This window comes from Bos grunniens, chromosome 3 (assembly GCF_055505025.1).
Source record: "Bos grunniens cultivar Pamir isolate PY7600 chromosome 3, Bosgru_T2T1.0, whole genome shotgun sequence".
Taxonomy (NCBI): domain Eukaryota; kingdom Metazoa; phylum Chordata; class Mammalia; order Artiodactyla; family Bovidae; genus Bos; species Bos grunniens.
In genome coordinates this window covers 87514946-87538404 of record NC_141167.1, presented here as the reverse complement: position 1 = coordinate 87538404, position 23459 = coordinate 87514946, and the positions used below count along the sequence as shown (strand labels likewise).

Here is a 23459-nt window from a genome sequence, read left to right as displayed (position 1 = left end):
AATCCTGCACCTTCATTTTGGCCCTCTCCCCACTGTATCAAATATCTTAATTTACAAACTACACTTTCAGGGCCCAATAAGTATTATAATCAATCAACACAACTTCTGAATATCTGGCATTTCAAAAATTATACTAGGACATGGTAAAACTCAATTCTATAGCCTACAGTACAGTGTAGTATAAGGATACAGTATTCTTGAATACCAGAAAATCGCCTCTAAAATTGAGACTTAGTGTTCATGTCCTTATCAAGTTTATCGCAGAGACTGATATTTGTTTTTAATCTCTACACCTCAGAAAGCAGAGCTACTTATCATGACAACCTCTTTTAGATCATTTTAATTCATTATCATTTACTACTACAAACGTCAACAGTGCTGTAAAAGCAGCAAGTAAATAAAAGTTACCACAAAAACCTACAGTATATCCACAGAATCCGATTTCCTAGATTTATATTTGTGGCAGTAATCAAATATCTCTTAAAGTAGATAGTTAACACATCTCAAATGAGCATACAGTACTTTGCTACATCTTGTCACTTAAATTTATTTCCCTAAAACATGAAGCAGATTTTGCTTAACTGCATCTACTGAAAAAGGGCAAGTAAAGAGGAAATGAGAAGCACTTACTGCTCTGGCAGCTTCCCCAAAGTCAATCTTTAGCCGTCCCATGGCTCTTATGATTGCAATGATAGACTGTATAGTATTGCTGTAGACAACTACTTTATATTGTTTACATTCTTCCTCTGAATAGCCATCTTCATGAATGATTCTTTAAAAAAAAGAAAACCACAAATCATTACCATGGAACTAAAATGAAAGACACTATGGACTTTTACGCATTTTGAGGAAATGTATCGAACAGTTTTACAAAAGACCATGTTCCAACTTACTTCATCTGTTTCACAATCGTGCTTTTGCCAGATTCTCCAGCACCTGAAAGAAAAGAAAACCAGACTTTGAATTCATCTGTAATCCAGCTCAAAAGTATGAAGTCAACATGAGTGATAATTCTAGATTAACAGAAACCACAGGTCCCAGGGAAAACTTTGATGAGGTTTTTCTATCAGGAAAAACTACAAAGCTTCTCCATTAGAGATTTCACACACACCACACACACACACACACACACACACACACACACATATTTTTTTACTTTCTTCAGCAACCAAATATAATTCATTGAAAGTGTCCCAGTGCCATCTTGATATAACTTGTGTAACGCAGGCACTCTAAAGGAGATATGGCAACATACACACCTCTACAAACTCATCATCTACATGAAACATTGTGCATGATACAGGTACTGAATACAGGCAAAAAGGAAATGATTATTTTTTGGCTTATTCACTTTCACTAATTCCTGTCTATATCCATGAACCTGAGAAGAAACTTCCATCTTAACAAATCCAATGGTCAATTCTAGGCCATGACTAAAGAGTTCAAAACAGAAGCAGAGGGGGCGTTGTCTCTACCACCTTTCCACTGTATATTCCCTCAAAATCACACTTCCCTCCTCAGCCACGGGGCCCCTGAATGCCCTGACATTCCACCTGCACTTCCCTAGTGAACTCTCTGTTACTTCCCAAGATGCCTATCCGATACCACCTCTTCTCTCTCAAACTTTACAAACCCCTTCCCACTCTGACTCTCAGCTAATGATTCTGCCTCCTTCTTATGGGCAAACGTAAAGCACTCCGAAAAAATTATCTCATTTTCCCATAACCAAACCCTTCAATCTATCTCAGTTCAGTTCAGTCGCTCAGTTATGTCCAGCTCTTTACGACACCATGAACTGCAGCACACCAGGCTTCCCTGTCCATCAACTCCCAGAGCTTGCTCGAACTCAAGTCCATCGAGTTGGTGATGCCATCCAACCATTTCATCCTCTCTGGTCCCCTTCTCTTCCTGCCTTCAATCTTTGCCAGCATCAGGGTTTTTTCAAATGAATCAGTTCTTCCCATCAGGTGGCCAAAGTATTGGAGTTTCAGCTTTGGCATCAATCCTTCCAAAGAATATTCAGGACTGATTTCCTTTAGGATGGACTGGTTGGATCTCCTTTCAGTTCAAGGTACTCTCAAGAGTCTTCTTCAACACCACAGTTCAAAAGCACCAATTCTTCAGTGCTCAGCTTTCTCTGTAGTCCAATTCGCACATCCATACATGACTACTGGAAAAACCATAGCTTTGACTAGACAGACCTTTGTTGGCAAAGTAATGTTTCTGCTTTTTAATATGCTATCTATGTTGGTCATAGCTTTCCTCCAAGGAGAAAGTGCCTTTTAATTTCATGGCTGCACTTACCATCTGCACTGATTTTGGAGCCCACCAAAATAAAGTCTGCCACTGTTTCCATTGTTTCCCCATCTATTTGCCATGACGTGATGGGACCAGATGCCATGATCTTAGTTTTCTGAATGTTGAGTTTTAAACCAACTTTTTACTCTCCTCTTTCACTTTCATTGAGAGGCTCTTTAGTTCTTCTTCACTTTCTGCCATAAGGGTGGTGTCATCTGCCTATCTGAGGTTATTGATATTTCTCCTGGCAATCCTGACTCCAACTTGTGCTTCATCCAGCCCAGCATTTCTCATGATGTACTCTGCATGTAAGTTAAATAAGCAGGGTGACAATATACACCCTTGATGTATTACTTTCCCAATGTGGAACCAGGCTGCTGTTCCATGTCCACTTCTAACTGTTGCTTCTTGACCCGCATACAGATTTCTCAGGAGGGAGGTCAGATCGTCTGGTATTCCCATCTCTTGAAGAATTTTCCACAGTTTGTTTTGATCCACACAAAGGCTTTGGCGTAGTCAATAAAGCAAAAGTAGATGTTTTTCTGGAATGCTCTTGCTTTTTCGATGATGCAATTTGATGTATGGCAATTTGAACTCTGGTTCCTCTGCCTTTTCTAAATCCAGCTTGAACATCAGGAAGTTCACGGTTCACATACTGTTGAAGCCTCCTAGCTTGGAGAATTTTGAGCAGTACTTTGCTAGTGTGTGAGATGAGTAAAGTTGTGCAGTAGTTTGAGCATTCTTTGGCATTGCCTTTCTATGGGATTGGAATGAAAACTGACCTTTTCCAGTCCTGTGGCCACTGCTGAGTTTTCCAAATTTGTTGGCATATTGAGTGCAGCACATTCACAGCATCATCTTTTAGGATTTGAAATAGCTCAACTGGAATCCCATCACCTCCACTAGCTTTGTTCATAGTGATGCTTCCTAAGGCCCACTTGACTTCACATTTCAGGATGTATGTGAAGGATGTATGGCTCTAGGTGAGTGATCACACCACCGTGGTTATCTGGGTCATGAAGATCTTTTCATATAGTTCTTCTGGGTTGGGAAGATCCCCTGGAGAAGGCAATGGCACCCCATTCCAGTACTCTTGCCTGGAGAATCCCATGGACAGAGGAGCCTGGTGGGCTACAGTCCACGGGGTCGCAAAGAGTCGGACACGACTGAGCCACTTCACTTTCACTTTTCTGTGTATTCTTGCCACCTCGTCTATCTGCACCTCCATTAATCTTCTCTACCTTCACCAGTGGATGAACTATCTTAAGACTAACCCCTCCAAACTTTGCACTTATCCACCTTATTTTACCTACTCAAGGTCTTGGCTGCTACAATTAGTCCATGTCACTCAAACATCATTGAGTTTTCTCTACCCACTGGTTCGCTCTCATCAGTATACAAACTTGCTATTTGACCTTCTATCTTATAATCAATACAAACACACCCCATGCATGCATGTGTACTAAATCACTTCAGCTGCATCTAACTCTTTGCGATCCCATGGACTATAGGCCACTGGCTCCTCTGTCCATGGGATTCTCCAGGCAAGAATACTGGAGTGAGTTGCCATGCCCTCTTCCAGGGGATCTTTCTCACCCAGGGATCAAACCCATGTCTTCTGCATTGGCAGGCAGGTTCTTTACCACTAGCGCCACCTGGGAAGTCCCTCAAACACACCCCACTTTCTACCTTTTCTTGACTCCACAAATCTTTCTCTAGCTACCGCTTCATTTTCTCTCTTCCTCTTATACCCAAACCCCTCTATGTTGTCCAACTCTGTACCCCCAATTCTCCTTAACCTATTCCAATCAGATGTTTATGCACTTCTCAACTGAAACCACTTCTCAATGTCTTCAGTAACTTCCATCTTAACAAATCCAATGGTCAATTCTCAGTCCTCATCTTACTCAAACCCTCAGAAGCAGAATTTGTCCAAGTTGATGACTCTTCCTGAAATATTTTCTTCACTAGGCAGCTACTAGAACCCACACCCTACTGGTCTGACTCCTACCCCACTCCTTCTCAGTGTCTTCTGTCCCATCTCTGAATTCTAAAGGTTGTATTGCTTCAGGGCTCCTTCCCTGGATGCTTTCTCTACCTACATTGACTCTCTAGGCCATTGCATCTAACCTCATAGTTTTAAACACCATTCATAAATTGGTAACAGTTAACATCCACTGGGGAGAAGGCAATGGCACCCCACTCCAGTACTCTTGCCTGGAAAATCCCATGGACGGAGGAGCCTGGTAGGCTGCAGTCCATGGGGTCGCTAGGAGTCGGACACAACTGAGCAACTTCACTTTCACTTTTCACTTTCATGGTTGGAGAGGGAAATGGCAACCCACTCCAGTGTTCTTGCCTGGAGAGTCCCAGGGACGGGGGAGCCTGTGGGCTGCCATGGGGTCGCACAGGGTCGGACACGACTGACGCGACTTAGCAGCAGCAGCAACAGCAACATCCACTGAATACATGCTAGACACTGTTCAAACACTCTGCTTGTGTTAATTTGTTTAACCCTCACAATAACCCAGTGACGCACATGTTATTACTATCTCCGTTTTATAGAGATGGTAAATTAACTTGTCCACCATTACACAGTGAATGCCAAAGTTGAAAACTGCATTTACACAGGATGGTTCCAAAGTTCTTGTACACTGCCTCTTTGCTAATGATTCTCAATCTCTAATCTAAATCCTGGCTTCTAACCTGGACTCCAGGGTCATAAATGTAAATCTCTTACCTGATAATCTCATACTTCTAGTAGACATCTCACAATGTCCAAAATGAGTTACTGCTTCCCCACCCTTATCCTCAAACCAACCTTGCTCTACCACGTCTTCTCAGTAAATGACATCAGCATTTACCCACCTGCTCAGGCCAAAACTGGTGACATGCAGCTAATATACAGAGGGACTGTGGGTGCCAGGACAGATGTGTGTACTGAATTAGTAGAGCTTAACTTTTAAAAATAAATATAAATATACAGCTCTAACAGTTACTTCTTGCACCACAATGGATGGTCATGAGTATACTGGAAATCACAGACCTAGTCACTGCAAAAGACTCCAAATGGTCGAATGCTTCAGATCTCACCTTTCCTATGGTCACTTTTCCACTCACTAGCTGGAATGAATTTTGTAAAATGTAAATCAGACCTTGTCACAACTCTGTCCCCAAACTCTCCTATATTGTCCAATTACACTCAAAATACAATTCACAGGCAATAAAGCCCAATATGCTTCAGCCCCTGCCTGCTCCCTCACCCTCAATTCCTATTATTCTACACTTTGTTCTCTGCACTTGTCAGACCAGCTTTCTTGCTTTTCCTCCAACATACCAAACTGGTTCTCAATGAGCTAGATCCTGACTCATGATTTTCACATTTACCATTCCTTCTGCCTGGAATAAATTTTTGCAATATCTTCTGCATCCAGGTTTCTGCTTCCCTCAAAACAGCCTTCCCTGACTCATCTATCAAAACAGCCTTCCCTGACTCATCTATCAAAACAGCCCCTACTTGATCACATTCTCTCCTTTTACTCTGTTATATTTTACAAACTACCAATCACTTCTTCACATTATTTATTTGTTCATTTCCTGTCTTCTCCACAAAATATAAGCTCCATGAATGTTTACTCATCCTTGTATTCCGAGGGTCTAGAACTGCACTTGATATAAATTGGTTACATAGGTAAGCAACGTTGAACAGATGAATAACTTTTGTTTTAAAAGCATAATCCTTTATAATCCGTTGTTAATATTTCTCAACTTTATCAACCAAAACTGGTTGAAATAACATTCAAATCATTTTAAAATTCCAGATATCTACATTTTTACAGAATCAAGAAGAACATTTATATATGGTTTTATCTCTGTTCTTACCACTTAATTGACAATCAGGGGTGGTACTAAAATAGTAACAATCAAGTAGCACACAAAGAACTTTCTTACGGTAGTGAAGAAACTCAAGTTGAACGGTTCTATGAAGACCTCACCTACAAGATCTTCTAGAACTATCACCCAAAAAACATGTCCTTTTCATTATAGGGGGCTGGAATGCAAAAATCGGAAGTCAAGACATACCTGGAGTAACAGGCAAATTTGCCCTTGGATTACAAAATTAAGCAGGGCAAAGGCTAACAGAGTTTTGCCAAGAGAATACACTCATCATAGCAAACACCCTCTTCCAACAACATAAGAGAAGACTCTACACGTGGACATCACCAGATGGCCAATACTGAAATCAAGTTGTTTATATTCTTTGCAGCCAAAAATGGAGAGGCAAAACAAGACTGGGAGCTGACTGTGGCTCAGATCATGGGCTCCTTATTGCAAAATTCAGACATAAATTGAAGAAAGTAGAGAAAACCACTACACCATTCAGGTATGACCTAAATCAAATCCCTTTTGATTATACAGTAGAATTGACAAATAGATTTCAGGGACTAGATCTGATAGAGTGCCTGAAGAACTATGGACAGAGGTTCTGACACTGTGCAGGAGGCAGTAATCAAGACCATCCCCAAGAAAAAGAAATGCAAAACGGCAAAATGGTTGTCTGAGGAGTCCTCACAAGTAGCTGTGAAAAGAGGAGAAGCAAAAGGCGAAGGAGAAAAGGAAAGATATACCCATCTAAATGCAGAGTTCCAAAGAACAGCAAGGAGAGATGAGAAAGCCTCCCTCGGTGATCAATGCAGAGAAATAGAGGAAAACAACAGAATGGGAAAGACTAGAGATCTCTTCAAGAAAATCAGAGATACCAAGATAACATTTCATGCAAAGATGGGCACAATAAAGGACAGAAATGGTATGTACCTAACAGAAGCAGAAGATATTAAGAAGAGGTGGCAAGAATACACAGAAGAACTATACAAAAAGATCTTCATGACCCAGATAACCATGGTGGTGTGATCACTCACCTAGAGCCAGACATCCTGGAATGTGAAGTCAAGTGGGCCTTAGGAAGCATCACTATGAACAAAGCTAGTGGAGGTAATGGAATTCCAGTTGAGCTATTTCAAATCCTAAAAGATGATGCTGTGAAAGTGCTGCACTCAATATGCCAACAAATTTGGAAAACTCAGCAGTGGCCACAGGACTGGAAAAGGTCAGTTTTCATTCCAATCCCATAGAAAGGCAATGCCAAAGAATGCTTAAACTACCGCACAACCTTACTCATCTCACACACTAGCAAAGTACTGCTCAAAATTCTCCAAGCTAGGAGGCTTCAACAGTATGTGAACCGTGAACTTCCTGATGTTCAAGCTGGATTTAGAAAAGGCAGAGGAACCAGAGTTCAAATTGCCATACATCAAAGTGCATCATCGAAAAAGCAAGAGCATTCCAGAAAAACATCTACTTTTGCTTTATTGACTACGCCAAAGCCTCTGGCTGTTATGGATCAAAACAAACTGTGGAAAATTCTTCAAGAAATGAAGACGACCTGACCTCCCTCCTGAGAAATCTGTATGTGGGACAAGAAGCAATAGTTAGAACTGGACATGGAACAACAGACTGGTTCCAAATTGGGAAAGTAGTACATCAAGGCTATATAATGTCACCCTGCTTATTTAACTTACATGCAGAGTACATCGTGAGAAATGCTGGGCTGGGTGAAGCAGAAGTTGGAATCAGGATTACCTGGAGAAATATCAATAACCTCAGATAGGCAGATGACACCACCCTTATGGCAGAAAGTGAAGAAGAACTAAAGAGCCTCTTGATGAAAGTGAAAGAGGAGAGTGAAAAAGTTGGTTTAAAACTCAACATTCAGAAAACTAAGATCATGGCATCTGGTCCCATCACGTCATGGCAAATAGATGGGGAAACAATGGAAACAGTGGCAGACTTTATTTTAGGGGGCTCCAAAATCAGTGCAGATGGTAAGTGCAGCCACGAAATTAAAAGGCGCTTTTTCCTTGGAAGAAAAGCTATGACCAACATAGATAGCATATTAAAAAGCAGAAACATTACTTTGCCAACAAAGGTCTGTCTAGTCAAAGCTATGGTTTTTCCAGTAGTCATGTATGGATGTGAGACTTGAACTACAAAGAAAGCTGAGCACTGAAGAATTGGTGCTTTTGAACTGTGGTGTTGAAGAAGACTCTTGACAGTACCTTGAACTGAAAGGAGATCCAAACAGTCCATCCTAAAGGAGATCAGCCCTGAATATTCATTGGAAGGACTGATGCTGAAGCTGAAACTCCAATACTTTGGCCACCTGATGGGAAGAACTGATTCATTTGAAAAAACCCTGATGCTGGCAAAGACTGAAGGCAGGAAGAGAAGGGGATGAAAAAGGATGAAATGGTTGGATGGCATCACCAACTCGATGGACATGAGTTTGAGTAAGTTCCAGGAGCTGGTGATGTAAAGGGAAGCCTGGCGTGCTGCATGCAGTCCATGGGATCACGAAGGGTCGGACACGACTGAGTGACTGAACTGAACTGAATAGCAGTATTGGAAAGAAGTGATTTTGCCCATGCATATCTAAGAAAACCTTAATGATTTCATTCTGAGGAAGAGAATACAAAAGCATACCAGTTACATTTTATACAGTCTCAGACACACAATTCCCAGATTATCCTATGTTAGCAATAACTACAAAATTAACTATGAAAAGTAGCGATTAATGAAGTAATGTGTACCATTCTTTTATATAATGAAAACAGCATTTCAATCACTGATGTTGGATTATTTTGAGTGAAATAAGTTTATTAATCTCAGAATCAATTTCTACTCATCCCACTAAGTTCTACTCTATGAAGGTGCTGATTTTTTTTAAATGTTGCTCTCTCTCATGTTTTTCCAAAGCTACTCATAAAATGTCACTTTGTCTTCTCTTTATCATACAACATTATCACACAACATACAGGTTTTTACCAGGCATCTAGTTCTATCTCTTAAAAGAAAGCACCTCTTACCACAGAACTAAACACAGGATCTGTTTCAGGGGGCATTCCATGGCACTTCATACAAGAAAAGAAAAGAATCACTTTATACCAAGTCTTTGACCCATTCAGTTTCTAGATCACTATGAAAAGCACCACCATCTTATCTTTCTTCCAACACGAAATCTAAGAGTCATCTGGAAGCCACTCACCCTTCTTTCTTTACATCAGGCTGTAATAAAATCTTCTTCTTATGCATTTCTCAGATTAATCCTTTCTATTCTTCACATGCCTGAGCCTGACATTACATCTATTGTATGTTACTGCTATAATTTTCTCAAACTTCTAGCTTAAGGCCCCTCTTCCTTCTCATCATCTCCAAAAGGCTCTATTTAAAAAAAAAAAAAAATCAGTTTATCTAATAATTCTCCAAATTCTTAAAACATTTTCTATAAGCCTTTTTCTTATTAGTCTGAACTCTTTACTTTCACCTCAATCCTCTGTGCTCCACTGCTTCAAAAGTAAGTTCTCTAGTAACTTCTCATTCTTAGGTTTTCCCTAAACTGCTTTCCTTGTCTCACCTTCTTCCCCTAATATACATGTGGGGTTTGAAACTTCCTAATTTTATCTACATCTTTTTACATATCTTCCTTCAAAATTCATCAAGTTGAAGGAGAGATTCATTTAACTATGTCCAATCTTCAACAGTAAGGATATAAAGAATGGAGTAGACACAAAGGAATTGCAAAGACCGACTCTGGCTTGGAGCGGAAGGAACTGAAGATGACTTTGTAGGCAGAAGAGGCAGAACTGGGCAGGCAACAGGATATACAGGGGAAAAATCTGAAAGTTTCCAGAGACAGGAAGGAATGGGATAAGTTTGGCTTAAAAGATTTATCCTTATAACAATATTTATCTAAGGGACATCCTTTTTATATAAAGGGAAAAAGGAGAAAATGAAGACAAATAACTAAGTTAGATGCTGTTTTCAATAAAAGAAGCAAGGCAGTCTGCAGAGAATAAAGGAATAGAATTATTAATAATTTAAAAATCATGTTATAAACTGTCAAACAGAACAAGAAAGAAACATGTGTACAGCTTGGTGCACACAATCACCAACACTGTAAAACCAAAACCAATTTACCAGTACATAGTCTACTGTAAAATCACTGTAATTACCTAAATATATTCTAAATTTTACTTTTAAGGAGCTCCTTGAGAGCAGGTTTCATCACAGGCCCCCTCTATTTCTTCCCACAACATATACTATATTATGGGTATGAAAAGAAGAGGTGATGATGATTTCTTTGCAGGTTTTCTTTTTAAGGTCAGTGAATTGCTAACATAAATAAATCATTATATATCAGGAAACACATTTAGCTTACATATACACTGATTTTAAAAACCCTGAAAGATGGCTGACGCTCAAAAACACCATGTCACCTGATACCTCCTCTTTTTCTCTTTCACTTTTGACTAAAAGAAAACTTTAAAGTCAACCCAAAGAAGGTACGTGAGTTTATCATGCTTTTTCATATTTATGTGCCATCAGGTATAATAAATTTCTTCATCTATAAAACAGGGGTCCATAGGAGGTTCTTAGAGCAGTGCCCAGTACATAGTAGGTATTCAATAAATTTTAACTAGCCATTATTTGTGAATGCTGTTTTCTCTGAGTACCACCAAGTGATGTTAAGGCCCAAAGAGCTTAACTTAATAAAAACTTGTTGGATATTGGATATTGATGTTGGTTCAAAATCACAGTAGAAATGGTGTAATTACTTAGCTGCTCTCTCACAACAACAATACTATAGACAGAATCTGGATTCACACACTTAAACAGCAACTTACAACCTAAAAGCTGCAGCAAATACATCAAAGCATTAGTCATTTTCTCTGCCCCACCCTGAGGAACAAAGACACTTTCTTCCTTAAATCTATTTTCAGTTCTAGATTCTCCTGTCTGCTATCTCTGCTCCCACACTTCTCACCCATCTGCACCTCTGCAGCTGTTTCTTAAGCTCCCCCACAGGTCTCTGCACTACTACCTCCTTCTACCTCATATACTAGTAGTTACTCCAGTGGCACCTGAAAAATCTCTCTTCCTTTCAAATACTTGTTTCTGTGGAAAAATCATGAAACTTCTAAAAGCCCAGGATTATAGCTGCAGCGTAACCCCTTTTCTAGAGGTCTGCACAGCCCCCAGCATGTCAGTATTTTTGGATAACCCTCTAGCCAGTGCTAGACCAAGATATAGCTCATGGACTCTCCATAGGCCTCCAAAATCAGACTATGGGAACACATGACTGGAACATATAGGTATAGACAGCATCTCTCCCACAGCAAATTGAAAGCTTGGTCAGTACATTCTATTTTTCTTTCTAAATTATTTTCACCTTTCATTTACAACTCAGGCACTTAAAAAGATTTTTTTAGTCAAATGCCTTTCTCCAGGTGATCTTCCCAACCCAGGGATTGAACCTGGGTCTCCCACACTGCAGGGAGATTCTTTACCGCCTGAGCCACCAGGGCAGCCACGTAGTAACACACTATGCAAGAGGAGACTTTGGTGCTAGCTCTGCCATGACTAGCTTGTGACGGTGGGCAAGTAACCTCATTTAATGCCGAGTTTCCTTATACATAAAAGGTGAAGGATTTTGGCCTCAATGTGCTTTATGGCTGCATGCTAATATTCAATGACTGTATTATAATACTAAAGGCAGACTAACTAATTCTGACACACAGAGGCTTCAAATCAAACCATGGAGCCACATCTTCCTATTAATTCAACAATCCACAGTACTACCATAATACAGTGATCAGCATGTTCTCCAATTATGTACTCTAGTCAAGAAGGCACAAAGAGCAGAAAGAATTAAAGAGCGCAACAACAGTGAGAAGGTAAGAGCTGTTTAGCAGCCAAGCTCCTATAATCATGCTCAAGGATACTCTGTATTTATACAGTCTCAAACTAGAATAACATTCAAGTTGATTACTATTCATTAAAAAAAATGTGAATATCTATAACTAAAGATCACAGATGCACAATTCATGCTATTTACAGTAAGATTATCTATTGTGGGAGGGGTCTCATGTTGATGTTTGGCATAAATCAACACAATACTGTAAAGCAATTATCCTTCAATTAAAAATAAATGTTTTAAAAAAGATTATCTATTGTTCATACTGATTCCTTTCTATTAAGGCAAAAGTAGCTAACAGAATAAAAATTCAGATTAAGGTAAAAAACTGACATTTCATCCAACATGCTTTTCAAGGTACGACAGTGATAGTGATAGTGAAGTTGCTCCGTCGTGTCCGACTCTTTGCGACCCCATGGACAGGAGCCAACCAAGCTTCTCCGTCCATGGGATTTTCCAGGCAAGAATACTGGAGTGGGTTGCCATCTCCTTCTCCAGGGGATCTTCCCGACCCAGGGATCGAACCCGGGTCTCCCGCATTGTAGGCAGACGCTTTACCGTCTGAGCCACCAGGGAAGGTCTCAAGGTACGATGCTTAACACAAAGACTAGTTTCCAGTTTTCTAACTCAGTAAAAGAAATGGTTAGCAAAATTACAGATGGAGAAAACATCACAGAACAAACAAAAATTGTTATTCAGCCTTTGAAACAAACAAACAAACAAAACACAAACATATCTTGCATTGCCTGGCACTGCTAGACACTGTGACTTCAAAGACAAATAAGTTTAGGAATTTATGGTCTTAAAGGAGAAGTTAGATCTATTTTTCTTGTGAAATTAACAAGTTTCCTTAACCTAAAATATAATTTTTTCACCTAGCTCACTGTCCCTCTAAGCATGCCAGTCTTCTCCATTTAAACATTCTTGAAAATACTATTCAATTCAATCTCAACTCTTTGCTGAAGCCTCCCCTATTCCCTCTGAACACAGTCAATTAATACTCCCTGCTCTGATGGCTGGCACAGATTATTTCCTTTCAGCATCAGCCCTAGAGGTTAATTTCCAAAATTAAGCCCCAAACTGTCCTTCCCAGTCACATCAACTCATTTTATCTCTAGCCAGCTCTGGATACTCAATAAGAAAAAAATTTTTGACTCTCTTTCCAGCTCCTAATCTCATAAACTGCTAATGGGTTTTTCTTGATTTTGATTAAAATGGTAATGAAACTTTTTGGTACAACCTGAAAATCCTTCCGCATCTATGTAATTCTCCTTCAAAGTGACTCTGACCAGGTTCAATTTGATCCTACATAGGCTAATGTCAAACACCAAAACACTAATACTTGAACAAATTATTTTAAGTATTTGAGTTGGGGTCTGTTTAGTATTCCACTAGCCCTAAACTCAAAAGCTTGCTCCTCGAAAGCACAAAAACACTGCCTTCTTTTTGTGTCCCTATCCCCAATCTAGAGCACATTGTAGGACAGAGTAGACACATAATAACTGTGGGGGAAATGGCTTGAGTTTCTATGAGATTCAGTGGTTGCCTAATCAACATTTTGCGAATGCCAGTTGCGATAGATGGAATTTTCAATGTTGGGCAGTTAACAGAAACAGGACATTTCCACTCCTCTGCTATCTTCAGTCAGCCCACACCCACTCGTGGTTACGTCTTCAACTCTCACCTCACAACTATATTTGACAATAAATTTGGACTCACTCACAAGTCTCCTATTTTCCCTGAGCTGTACTTAGGCCCTCAGTTATGACCGACTCTTTGCGACCCCATGGACTGTAGCCCACCAGGCTCCTCTGTCCATGGGATTCTCCAGGCAAGAATACTGGAGTGGGTTGCCATGCCCTCCTCCAGAGGATCTTCACAATCCACGGATCAAACCCAGGTCTCCTGCATTGCAGGCAGATTCTTTACCATCTGAGCCACCAGGGAAGCCCCCTATTCTCCCTATTCCCCTCTAAATTTTATTCTCAAACCCTGTTCCAGCTCTCTTATACCCATTATCTGCTTCAGTGAAATTAACTGCTATCAATCTGTCCTGTCCACTCTATATCCAATACCTGAAAGAGTGTAAGAAATGTTATGAGTGCTCATTACATATTTGTTCACTGAATGAATGAAAGAATGAATGAATATCTTAACAATAAAAGATGGCAGTGAGTTGTGACTAGGACAAAGATAAAGGGTCTCCTCTCTGAGAAAGATTTTTCCAGGAAGTAACTATATACCAATCACCAAAGAGACTAAAAGTGCACTATTTTTATTAAACTTAATTGATACATTAAGAGTACCTGCCTACCCATAACCTCTTCTGGAGACATCCCTATTTCATTTGGGGGTTGGGGACTACAGGATCTGGGCCATGGCCCTCTCTATGACTGGATAATCAGTAAAAACCTCACACAGGACCCACCCAGTCACAGGCTGACAGAAGACCTACACCCTGTGTGACCTAGCTCCAAAAGATGAGTGTGTTAATGTTAGTCGCTCAGTCGTGCCCGACTCTTTGCGACCCCATGGACTGCAGCCCACTAGGCTCCTCTGTCCATGAGATTTTCCAGGCAAAGATACTGGAGTGGGTTGCCATTTCCTTCTCCAACTCAGGGATCGAACCCGGGTCTTCTGCACAGCAGGCAGATTCTTTACCGACTGAGCTACAAGGGAAGCCCTGTCTGAACCATAGCCACTCTATTTTGACTTTTTAACTGTAAAATTTTTCTTAATAGCCAAAGCAGATGTCACCATTAATGACGTCAGTGTTTCTCTAGGTATAAGAAGATGCAAGAATTGGAACTCATAAAATCTTTTCCTGAAAGGATCTAACTATCTGAAGGCCTGTTCTGCCAGTTTTTCCCAGAGCACAGAGTGCCTCATTTATGATTTTCACCCTGAACTCCTTTCATGGGCCTTGAAAGTCAGCAGTGGCCATGACTGTATTTCATGACCATTCTATCCCATGGTGCTGAGAATGTCCATTCTCAGGTTTGGCAAAGATTTTGTTGATAGACCACTCAAAGTGCCTTACTGGAGTGAGTGAGTGAAGTCACTCAGTCGTGTCCGACTCTTTGCAATCCCATGAACTGTATAGCCTACCAGGCTCCTCCGTCCATGGGATTTTCCAGCCAAGAATACTGGAGTGGGTTGCCATTTCAACCAATCAATTATTGGAGGACTCTGCACTAGAAGACACAGAAAAAGTCATCCTAAACTACAAGGTCACAATGTGTGAAAACTAAGACTACCATTATAGCACATCAATACCATAAAGATATGTTAGTCGCTCAGTCGTGTCTGACTCTTTGCAACACCATGGACTGTAGCCTGCCAGGCTCCTCTGTCCATGGAATTTTCCAGGCAAGAAGACTGGAGTGCGTTGCCATTCCCTTCTCTGGGGGATTGTCCTGACCCAGGGATCAAACCCAGGTCTCCTGCACTGCAGGCAGATTCTTTACCGTCTGAGACATGAGGGAAGTCCCCCCATAAAGGAAAGGATTCAGAAAGCTGGTCTGGAGAGAAAACAGTATAAACAAATGCACACAGAGACTCAGAGATGTCATGTGAGAGAGACTGCACAAAAGAAGACACGAAAAATAACTGAGGGAAGAGAGAATGTATGGGACCAAGGAGACAAAGGAGAGAGGCAGACACAAAGGAGAATCAGTAAGGACAAAGTAAAAAGAGGCAGAAATGGTGAATAATGAAGACAGTGAGAAAGAAACAGAATAAAGGCAGACAACAGGTGGCCAATGCCAATACTGCTTCAGTTTCTGCAGCCTGATTCTTCAGCTCCTGCAGCCTGATTCTTCAGCTCTTCCTGCACTTTCATAAATCTATCTCTAGTTTAACAGTAATTCCCCTCTTCAACTCTAAGCTAGTTTGAGTGAGTTTTCTATCCCTTGTGACCCAACAAAACAAAACCACCATGACCACCACTTTGAATGGAACTGGCTTAAACCCCTTTTCTGGCCTTTAAACCTTTTTAAGTTGCTTCAATTAAATACTGAATGTAAGAAGAGATATTTATGACATGTGCAAGACAAAACAAATATATGTGTACCTATTACTCAATATCAAAAGTTAAACATTACCAGTTATCTGAAGTTACCTATGTGTCTCCTCTCAGTATCAATTACTTTTTCATTAAATATTTCTAGAAGGTAAATACGCAATAAGGGATGGGGAGAATTTTTTTTTAAATCTCTAACAACCAAGATATGTCTGGCTTACACAGTGGTGTAGGGTTTGTTCAGCTTCACATCTTTCATGGACTTGATCCTATCATTTTACAAGCCACATTATAAACCATAAAGTAGAAAGTTAACGTTCATAAACCACCTAAATGGGGACAAAATATTAAAAAAAAAAAAAAAAAAAGATGCAGCTCACTTAGCCAAGTAGCTCTCCTCAAAATATTTTCACTTGAGAATATGAACAGTGTTACTAAAGATCATGTGTTTTCTTTGGACAACAAGTCAATTAAAAGGGGGAAGTAGGCTCTCCTCTTCACTTTTATGAAATATAACAAGTGTGCTTAAGGGATCAGTCATTTGCGAGCAAGAAGGGGGTTCATTTTCTGACTGCTGCAATGTTCTAATCCTGGCTTCTGGTGAGTAACTTTCCTTTTATTTCTTTGAAAGCAGAGCAACATAAAGTCACTGTAGTGCTAAGGCTAAATTACATGGTATATACATGTGACCTGACTGAAAACTATTTTTAAATAGGCACATTTCTTACCAGCTAGCTCTGCCTCAAAATTTTCTTGTGAAACAGAAATGTGAAATACACATTTAACCCATACAAATAATTCATAGCAGTGATGTCCTACAAAGTTAACTGTAATGTTACATCCATTCATCAAATTTTCACATTTAAAAATATTAGAATCATATTGCTACCTAAGTCTCAAACATTGATGGCAGCATACAGCACTTTTCTAAATGCCTATTTAATTGAATGCAAATGCCAACTTTAAAAATTCACCAGTAACAAAATATAAATTCAGTTGTCTACAATTTCAGTTCAGTTTCAATTCAAATTCAGTTATACATCCCTATGGATGTCTACAATTTCAATTTCCTTTACCATATAAATGCTCACCAAGGCTATAAGTCAAAACCCCAAAAAGTGGGTTCATACATGTATTTCTTTCTACTAACCTTTATTAGAGCATGAATTAGTAGCAGAATGGCAAAAAAGAGAGGTAATAAAAGGAAAGGAGAATGCAAAGTCTCTAGATGATTTCCCCAAAATTCTATCTATATTTACCTTTACCTAGGGGCTTCCTTGGTGGATCAGTGGTAAAGAATCCACCCATAATGCAGGAGATGCATTTCGATCCCTGGGTCTGGAAGATCCCCTGGAGAAGGAAATGGCAACCCACTCCAGTATTCTTGCCCAGGAAATCCCATGGACAGAAGAGCCTGGCTGGCTACAGTCCACGGGGTCACAAAGTTGAACTAAACAACAACAAATCTTTATCTACTTAGCGACAGTAAAATGTAGCTTTTTAAAATACAGCTAGTAAAAATTCAAATCAATACTCTCCAAATGCCCTGTATACCTTTCCAGCCTTACCTCCTACACTCCTCCCATGCCAACCCTTTACTCCGGGGCAAATCTATTTGCTCATTCATATTTCTGAGTCTTTGTACATACTATTCCCTCTGCCTGGATGTGCTTCTCTCTACTCTCTGCCTTAAGAGTTTCTATTTATCCTTCAAAGTCTATCTCAAATGTCACCTCGGAGAGGACTTCCCTGATATGTCTCTCCCTCCTCCCAAAACTGGCTATTTTTTCTATAACAGCATTCCATTACCACTGTTTACTTGTGTATCTCCACAACTTGAACTGCTTAAGAGTTTTGTCTATTTCTCATTTATATCTCCAGGCTAGCAAAGTACCTGTGTACACATAAGACAATCAGATACCTAATGATAAATAAGTCAATAAACAAGCCTCCTTCTGAACACTGAAAACCAAAAAGCTTAATAAAAAGTAACCTTGACTAAATGCAATGCAGTGTCCTGAACTGGATTGTGCAGCAGAAAAAGAACATTCATGGAAAAACTGCTGAACTTCAAATAAAGTGTGAAATTAACATTAATGCATCAACATTAATCTCTTAGTTCTGACAAATAAACCACAGCTATGTAACACATCAACACTAAAGAAGATCAAGCAAATACTACACAGGAACTCCCTGCATTATTTCTGCAGCTTTCCTACAAACCTAAAATTATTCCCAAACAAAAAGCTTACTTAATAAACTTTTAAGTAGTCTAGAAAAAGTTGAAAACTACAAAATCAATGAGAACATGAATGTGGACTTTAATTACAACTGTAATAAAAATAAAAGAGTAAGAAACACATGTGTCTTCTTAGACATAGACAAAGAAAGGAAATTATTTTCAATAATCTGAAATGAGCCTAAACATGAAGAATTATTAATGCTGCAAAATGGTAAAAAAAAAAAAAAAAAAGGACTTACATCATTAAACTGAAGTAGTTCAATTTTTATTTTCAGAAATACATACATAACTCAATATTAAAATAACTTGCACAGAAAGGTTAAGACTGTGCCATCACATCACATACATCAGAACTACAATATCTACATAAATCATTGTAGTATTTATATCATTACTTCAAACCAAGTCCTGTTCTGAAGTTAACAATTCCCATGTTCTAACTGCAGTAAATAGAGGGGGGAATGTTCTATTAAAGGTATCTCACTCTAAAACAATCCTTCTGTAATTTACAGTAATTTGTAAAACATAACTTCAAGGTACGGGGCAAAATTCATTTCCTCATTAGTTCAAAAGTAGTGACTAAAGAGGAGCTTTGCTGCTCCTCAACTGATTTTAAAATATTTTTAACCTAATGATTCTAAAATTATATTGGTTAAGTTCCAAGGTCATATCTAAGTATAAAATACTATCCATTAAATAAAACCTATAAAAACTAGAGATTTCAATACATGACTAAAACAGAAATCCAAATACAATGTTTAAAGATAACATGTTCCTAAGTTCTCAGAATTCAATGGAATACTATTTTACTTTTAAAATCCAACTTGAAAGGATAAAGGAAATTTTGAGTATTTAGCCAAGTGTAGATAGGTTGCACAATCAATCACTACAGGAAGATTAATTACAATATGACAAGAATCAGGTTATACTGCTCATTTTTAAAGAGGTCTGATTTAAATGGCCCCTGTTTTACAAGTGTAATAAGTGTTAACAGCAGGCCACGTGAATAAAAGCAGGAAATACAAGAACAATTTAAATATACAAATAGTATATGTTTCAATCCTGGTGAGACATGCCTGTCATGCCAGCTATAGATTTATACAAACAGCTAAAAAAATAGGACACCGTCCACTTTTAAGCAATGAAAATTTTTTGAGATGTAAAATACTAACAACACTCAAAAAACTTAAGACTTTTATATGATTATTAAAACATTTACCTATCTGAGATACAGACATGTGACTATAGCAAAAAAACAGTAACAGGACAATGTATCTCAGCTAATCCTTAAAAGTCTTAAACTTTAAATATCTTCTAAGTTAAATTCAGAAATCAAAGCAAACTCATGTCTAAAGACTGTATCTGGGAACTCCCTGGCAGTCCAGTGGTTAGGACTCTGCGCTTTCAGTGCCATGGGCCCTGGTTCAATCCCTGGTTGGAAACGAAGATCCCATAAGCTGTGCGGCATATCCAAAAGGAAAACACAAGACTGTATCCTCCTGAAAATTGTTTCAAAGATCACCTAGGCCATTATTCAGGTACAAGTCAAACAAATTTGGTCTTTCTAGTATCCTTTCTTTGCTTGGTTCTTATCAGATATATTCATTTCTGTTAGCACCTAATAGCAAGACATCAAAAATAGTGTATTCCATTTACATACAGTGCTGCATCAAAACTGGAACAATTAAACAGTGATCCTAACACTGTTATTCAGTTCAAGAAGCTTGAATTACAGAAATGACACGGATGATTGCTACGTAGGTAAAACAATAGCCTGGATAGATAAAAGTTTAAAGATAACTCTAACTTGCCCAACACTGATAAAGAATTAGACAAAATGAAGATAATTAAAATAGGTAGGAAAATCAAATACTAGAAGAATTTATTTATATCCTCTTGAATATTTACATACAAGTACTTCGTGAATTTATGTCTTTCAAGTTTTAAACTTGTCTTTAACTATCTTCCTAAACAGCTTTATTATGTTACACTACTTTCAATCAGACTCAAGAAAAAGAGAAATAACACAAATATAGCCTTGTTAATAACTTGCTAAAATATTCCATCTAGTTGACAATATTAATTTCACAGACAAGGGACCCCTGAAGTTGGACCTCACTGTACAGAAAAAGGAAAATGCAGCTCAGAGATGAGGACTGCTCTTCCATTTTCAGTCTCTGCCCTACATTACATGCTACCTCCTATTTCTCAATTGAGTTACTAGTCCAAATAGATGGATTTTATTAGTGCTAGTCTACTGTATTCTGTTTACTACAAAACAAATGTTTTTAATTTTTATTGGAGTATAGTTGCTTTACGATGTTGGGTTAGTTTCTCCTGTACAGCAAAGTGAATCAGCGGGACATATACATATCCCTTCTTTTGTGGATTCCTTTCTTTTCATTTAAGTCACCACAGAGCACTGAGTAGAGTCCTCTGAGTTACACAGCAGGCTCTCATTAGTTATCTATTTTATACATAATATCAATAGTGTATATATGTCAATCTCAATCTCCCAATTCATCCTACCCTATGGACTTCTCAGGTGGCTCAGTGATAAAGAATCTCCTGCCAAGCAGGAGGTGCCTGCTTCAATCTCTGGGTCAGGAAGATCCCCCAGACAAGGAAATGGCAACCCACTCCAGTATTCTTGCCTGGGAAATCCCATGGACAAAGGAGCCTGGTGGACTACAGTCCACGGGGTTGCAGAGAGTCAGACAGGACTTTCACAAAGAGTCAGACAGGACTTAGCAACTAAACAGCAACAACAACATACCACAAACTGGTAATCTGAACAAATTTAGTGTCCACTGCTCTAGACAATTCTTATAAGACCCACGTTTTAATTTTTTGGTCTTTACTGCTAATATTCTAGCTCATGAATACTTAAAGCATATCTTCCTTCCCATTTCTCCTAACAAGCCCCACTTCCAAATAAAACCAAACAGAAGAAGACACGGCATGGATAAGTAAAATCTAAGAGCAATCTCTTTACCAAATGTTTTTACCTACTCTCTAACAAAAACCTCTAAGCAAGGTTATTAACAAGGAGAAAAATGGTCCATTTTCCCTCTCCCTTAGCTCCGGACAATTTTCTGGTGCTCATAAAAATAATAGAGGGGGAAAAAATTAATAATAATAGAGGGAAAAGTTAGCCAGGAAAAAGTAGGGACAATGATGCATAGATTCTGAACTGATTATATGCATTTAAGAAAATTAATTCCTGAATTAAAAATCAAAGGTAGGACTTCTCTGGTGGTCCAGAGGTTAAGAATCTGCCTGCCAATGCAGGGGACACAGGTTTGATCCCTGGTCCAGGAAGATTGCACATATCATGGGGCAATTAAGCCTGTGTGCCACAGCTATTGAGCCTGCGCTCCACAGTGAGAAGCTTGTGAACTGCAAACCAGAGAGTAGTCTCCACTCTCCACAACTAAAGAAAGCCCACGCTCAGCCATGAAAACCCAGCACAGCCAAAAATAAAAATATAAATTAAAAATAAATAAATAAATAAAAATAAAAGGTAATTAAATTCAAGTGATATTAACTACTCTGGTTGGATGTGTTGCTGTTTTGTTTGACCTTGCCATACACCATGTAGGATCTTAGTTCCTCTACCAGGGATTGAACTCAACCCCCTTGCAGCTGGAAAGAAAATCTCTGAGTTGGATATGTTGATAATGGGAGCTTAAAATCTTGCATCTACCTGAAGTTGAATTTAATTACATCTCCCAACTACACAAAATGACAACTTGATGTTGAAAATTAGCAGCCATGCTCTTGTGAATTAAAGAAAAACTAAATAATGATATGTTTAGCTCTTCAATTCATCTCATTCCATTAAGTTCAGCTTACATTTAATGAGTGTCTACTAGCTAGGCATTCAGTTCAGTTCAGTCGCTCAGTCGTGTCCGACTCTTTGCTAGGCATTATCATCTATTAAACATTAACTCTCTAGCCAAGCCTTTTTAATAGAGAACTTGGCCCACCTAGTCCCTGAAAGGGTCAGCCTTATGAAACTCATGATACCCCACAACCCTGCCATATTCCCACCACAGGTAGGCACCTGAAAGGGATGGGCCAATCTGATATTCTTTTCCAGGAACCCAGAATGAGAATCCTGGGAACCTGAGTCAGATGATATGAAGTACCTGAACTACCAGATTAGGCAGTGTGTGAGCCAGAGGTATCACAGTAAGTCAAAATTGAAGACTTAGGGAAGGGAAGTAGGAGCAAAGAGGTCCTGAGTGAGCAGAGAAAGCTGATCTGAAGAGGTGACTTACCAACAAAGCAGAGCAAGTGACCAGTCTCTAGGAGAAATGGGGGGAGGGGACATGTATTACATTCCACATGCATTCAACCTGCTTGTATTTCCTTTCTTATCTATCCTTGGATGTCTGATGCCTATAAAGTTGCCTACTGTGTCTTTTCAACAAAGACCTCCTTGACTGGAACAAGTATGAATGAGTTTCTTACAGGCAAAACACCTTAGCATTATATTAGGTGCTGCAGCAGATATAAAGATATAAAAACACCAAGTTCACTCAGCCCTCAAAGGCCATACATAGTTAGGAGCTGCTAAGTTTACAAATAACCTAATATAAGGTAGATGATAGCATAAAAAGTACTATGAGGTTTCAAAAAGAGGGATACATCATATCCAACTCAGAACATCAAAAGGTTTCAGGGAGGAAAGGAAACTAAAATAGTAATCATAACAGATGGTGCTTGGAATAGTTAAAAAAATGTGTTTACTAAGAAAAATATAATGTTGGAGACATTAGTCAAGTCAATAACATAAAAAATCATTTTACTGGTTCAGGAAATACAAAAATCTGGTTAACAACTGAGTCACAGAATTTGGCAACTGACTGATTGTATGGATAAGAGCAAGCCAGGAGTTTAAAAAAAAAAAAGTTTAGTTTTCAGGGTAGGTGATTTTGAGAATGATAATCCCAGAACAGAAAGGTTCACAGGAGGTGGATTTGGGGAAGAGAAGTGAAGAGGGGAGGCAAGTTCTGTACTGGATATACTGACTTGAGGCAAGTGGCAGTGAGCAGTTCATTAATCACTGGGGAACTGTAGAA

General features: G+C 39.0%; 1 protein-coding gene across 2 annotated transcripts in view; it reads right to left on the bottom strand.

Moving 5' to 3' along the window:
- Positions 1-23459, bottom strand: part of GNAI3 (G protein subunit alpha i3) — a 47668-nt gene that overhangs the window by 15874 nt on the left and 8335 nt on the right. For both annotated transcript variants that reach the window (XM_086391663.1, XM_086391662.1), the window contains exons 2-3: positions 894-936; positions 631-772 (exon numbers count right to left, since the gene is read on the bottom strand). In XM_086391663.1, coding sequence (XP_086247789.1) covers positions 631-772; positions 894-898 — 147 coding nt within the window. In that variant the 5' untranslated portion in view covers positions 899-936. The remainder of the gene's footprint in view (positions 1-630; positions 773-893; positions 937-23459) is intronic.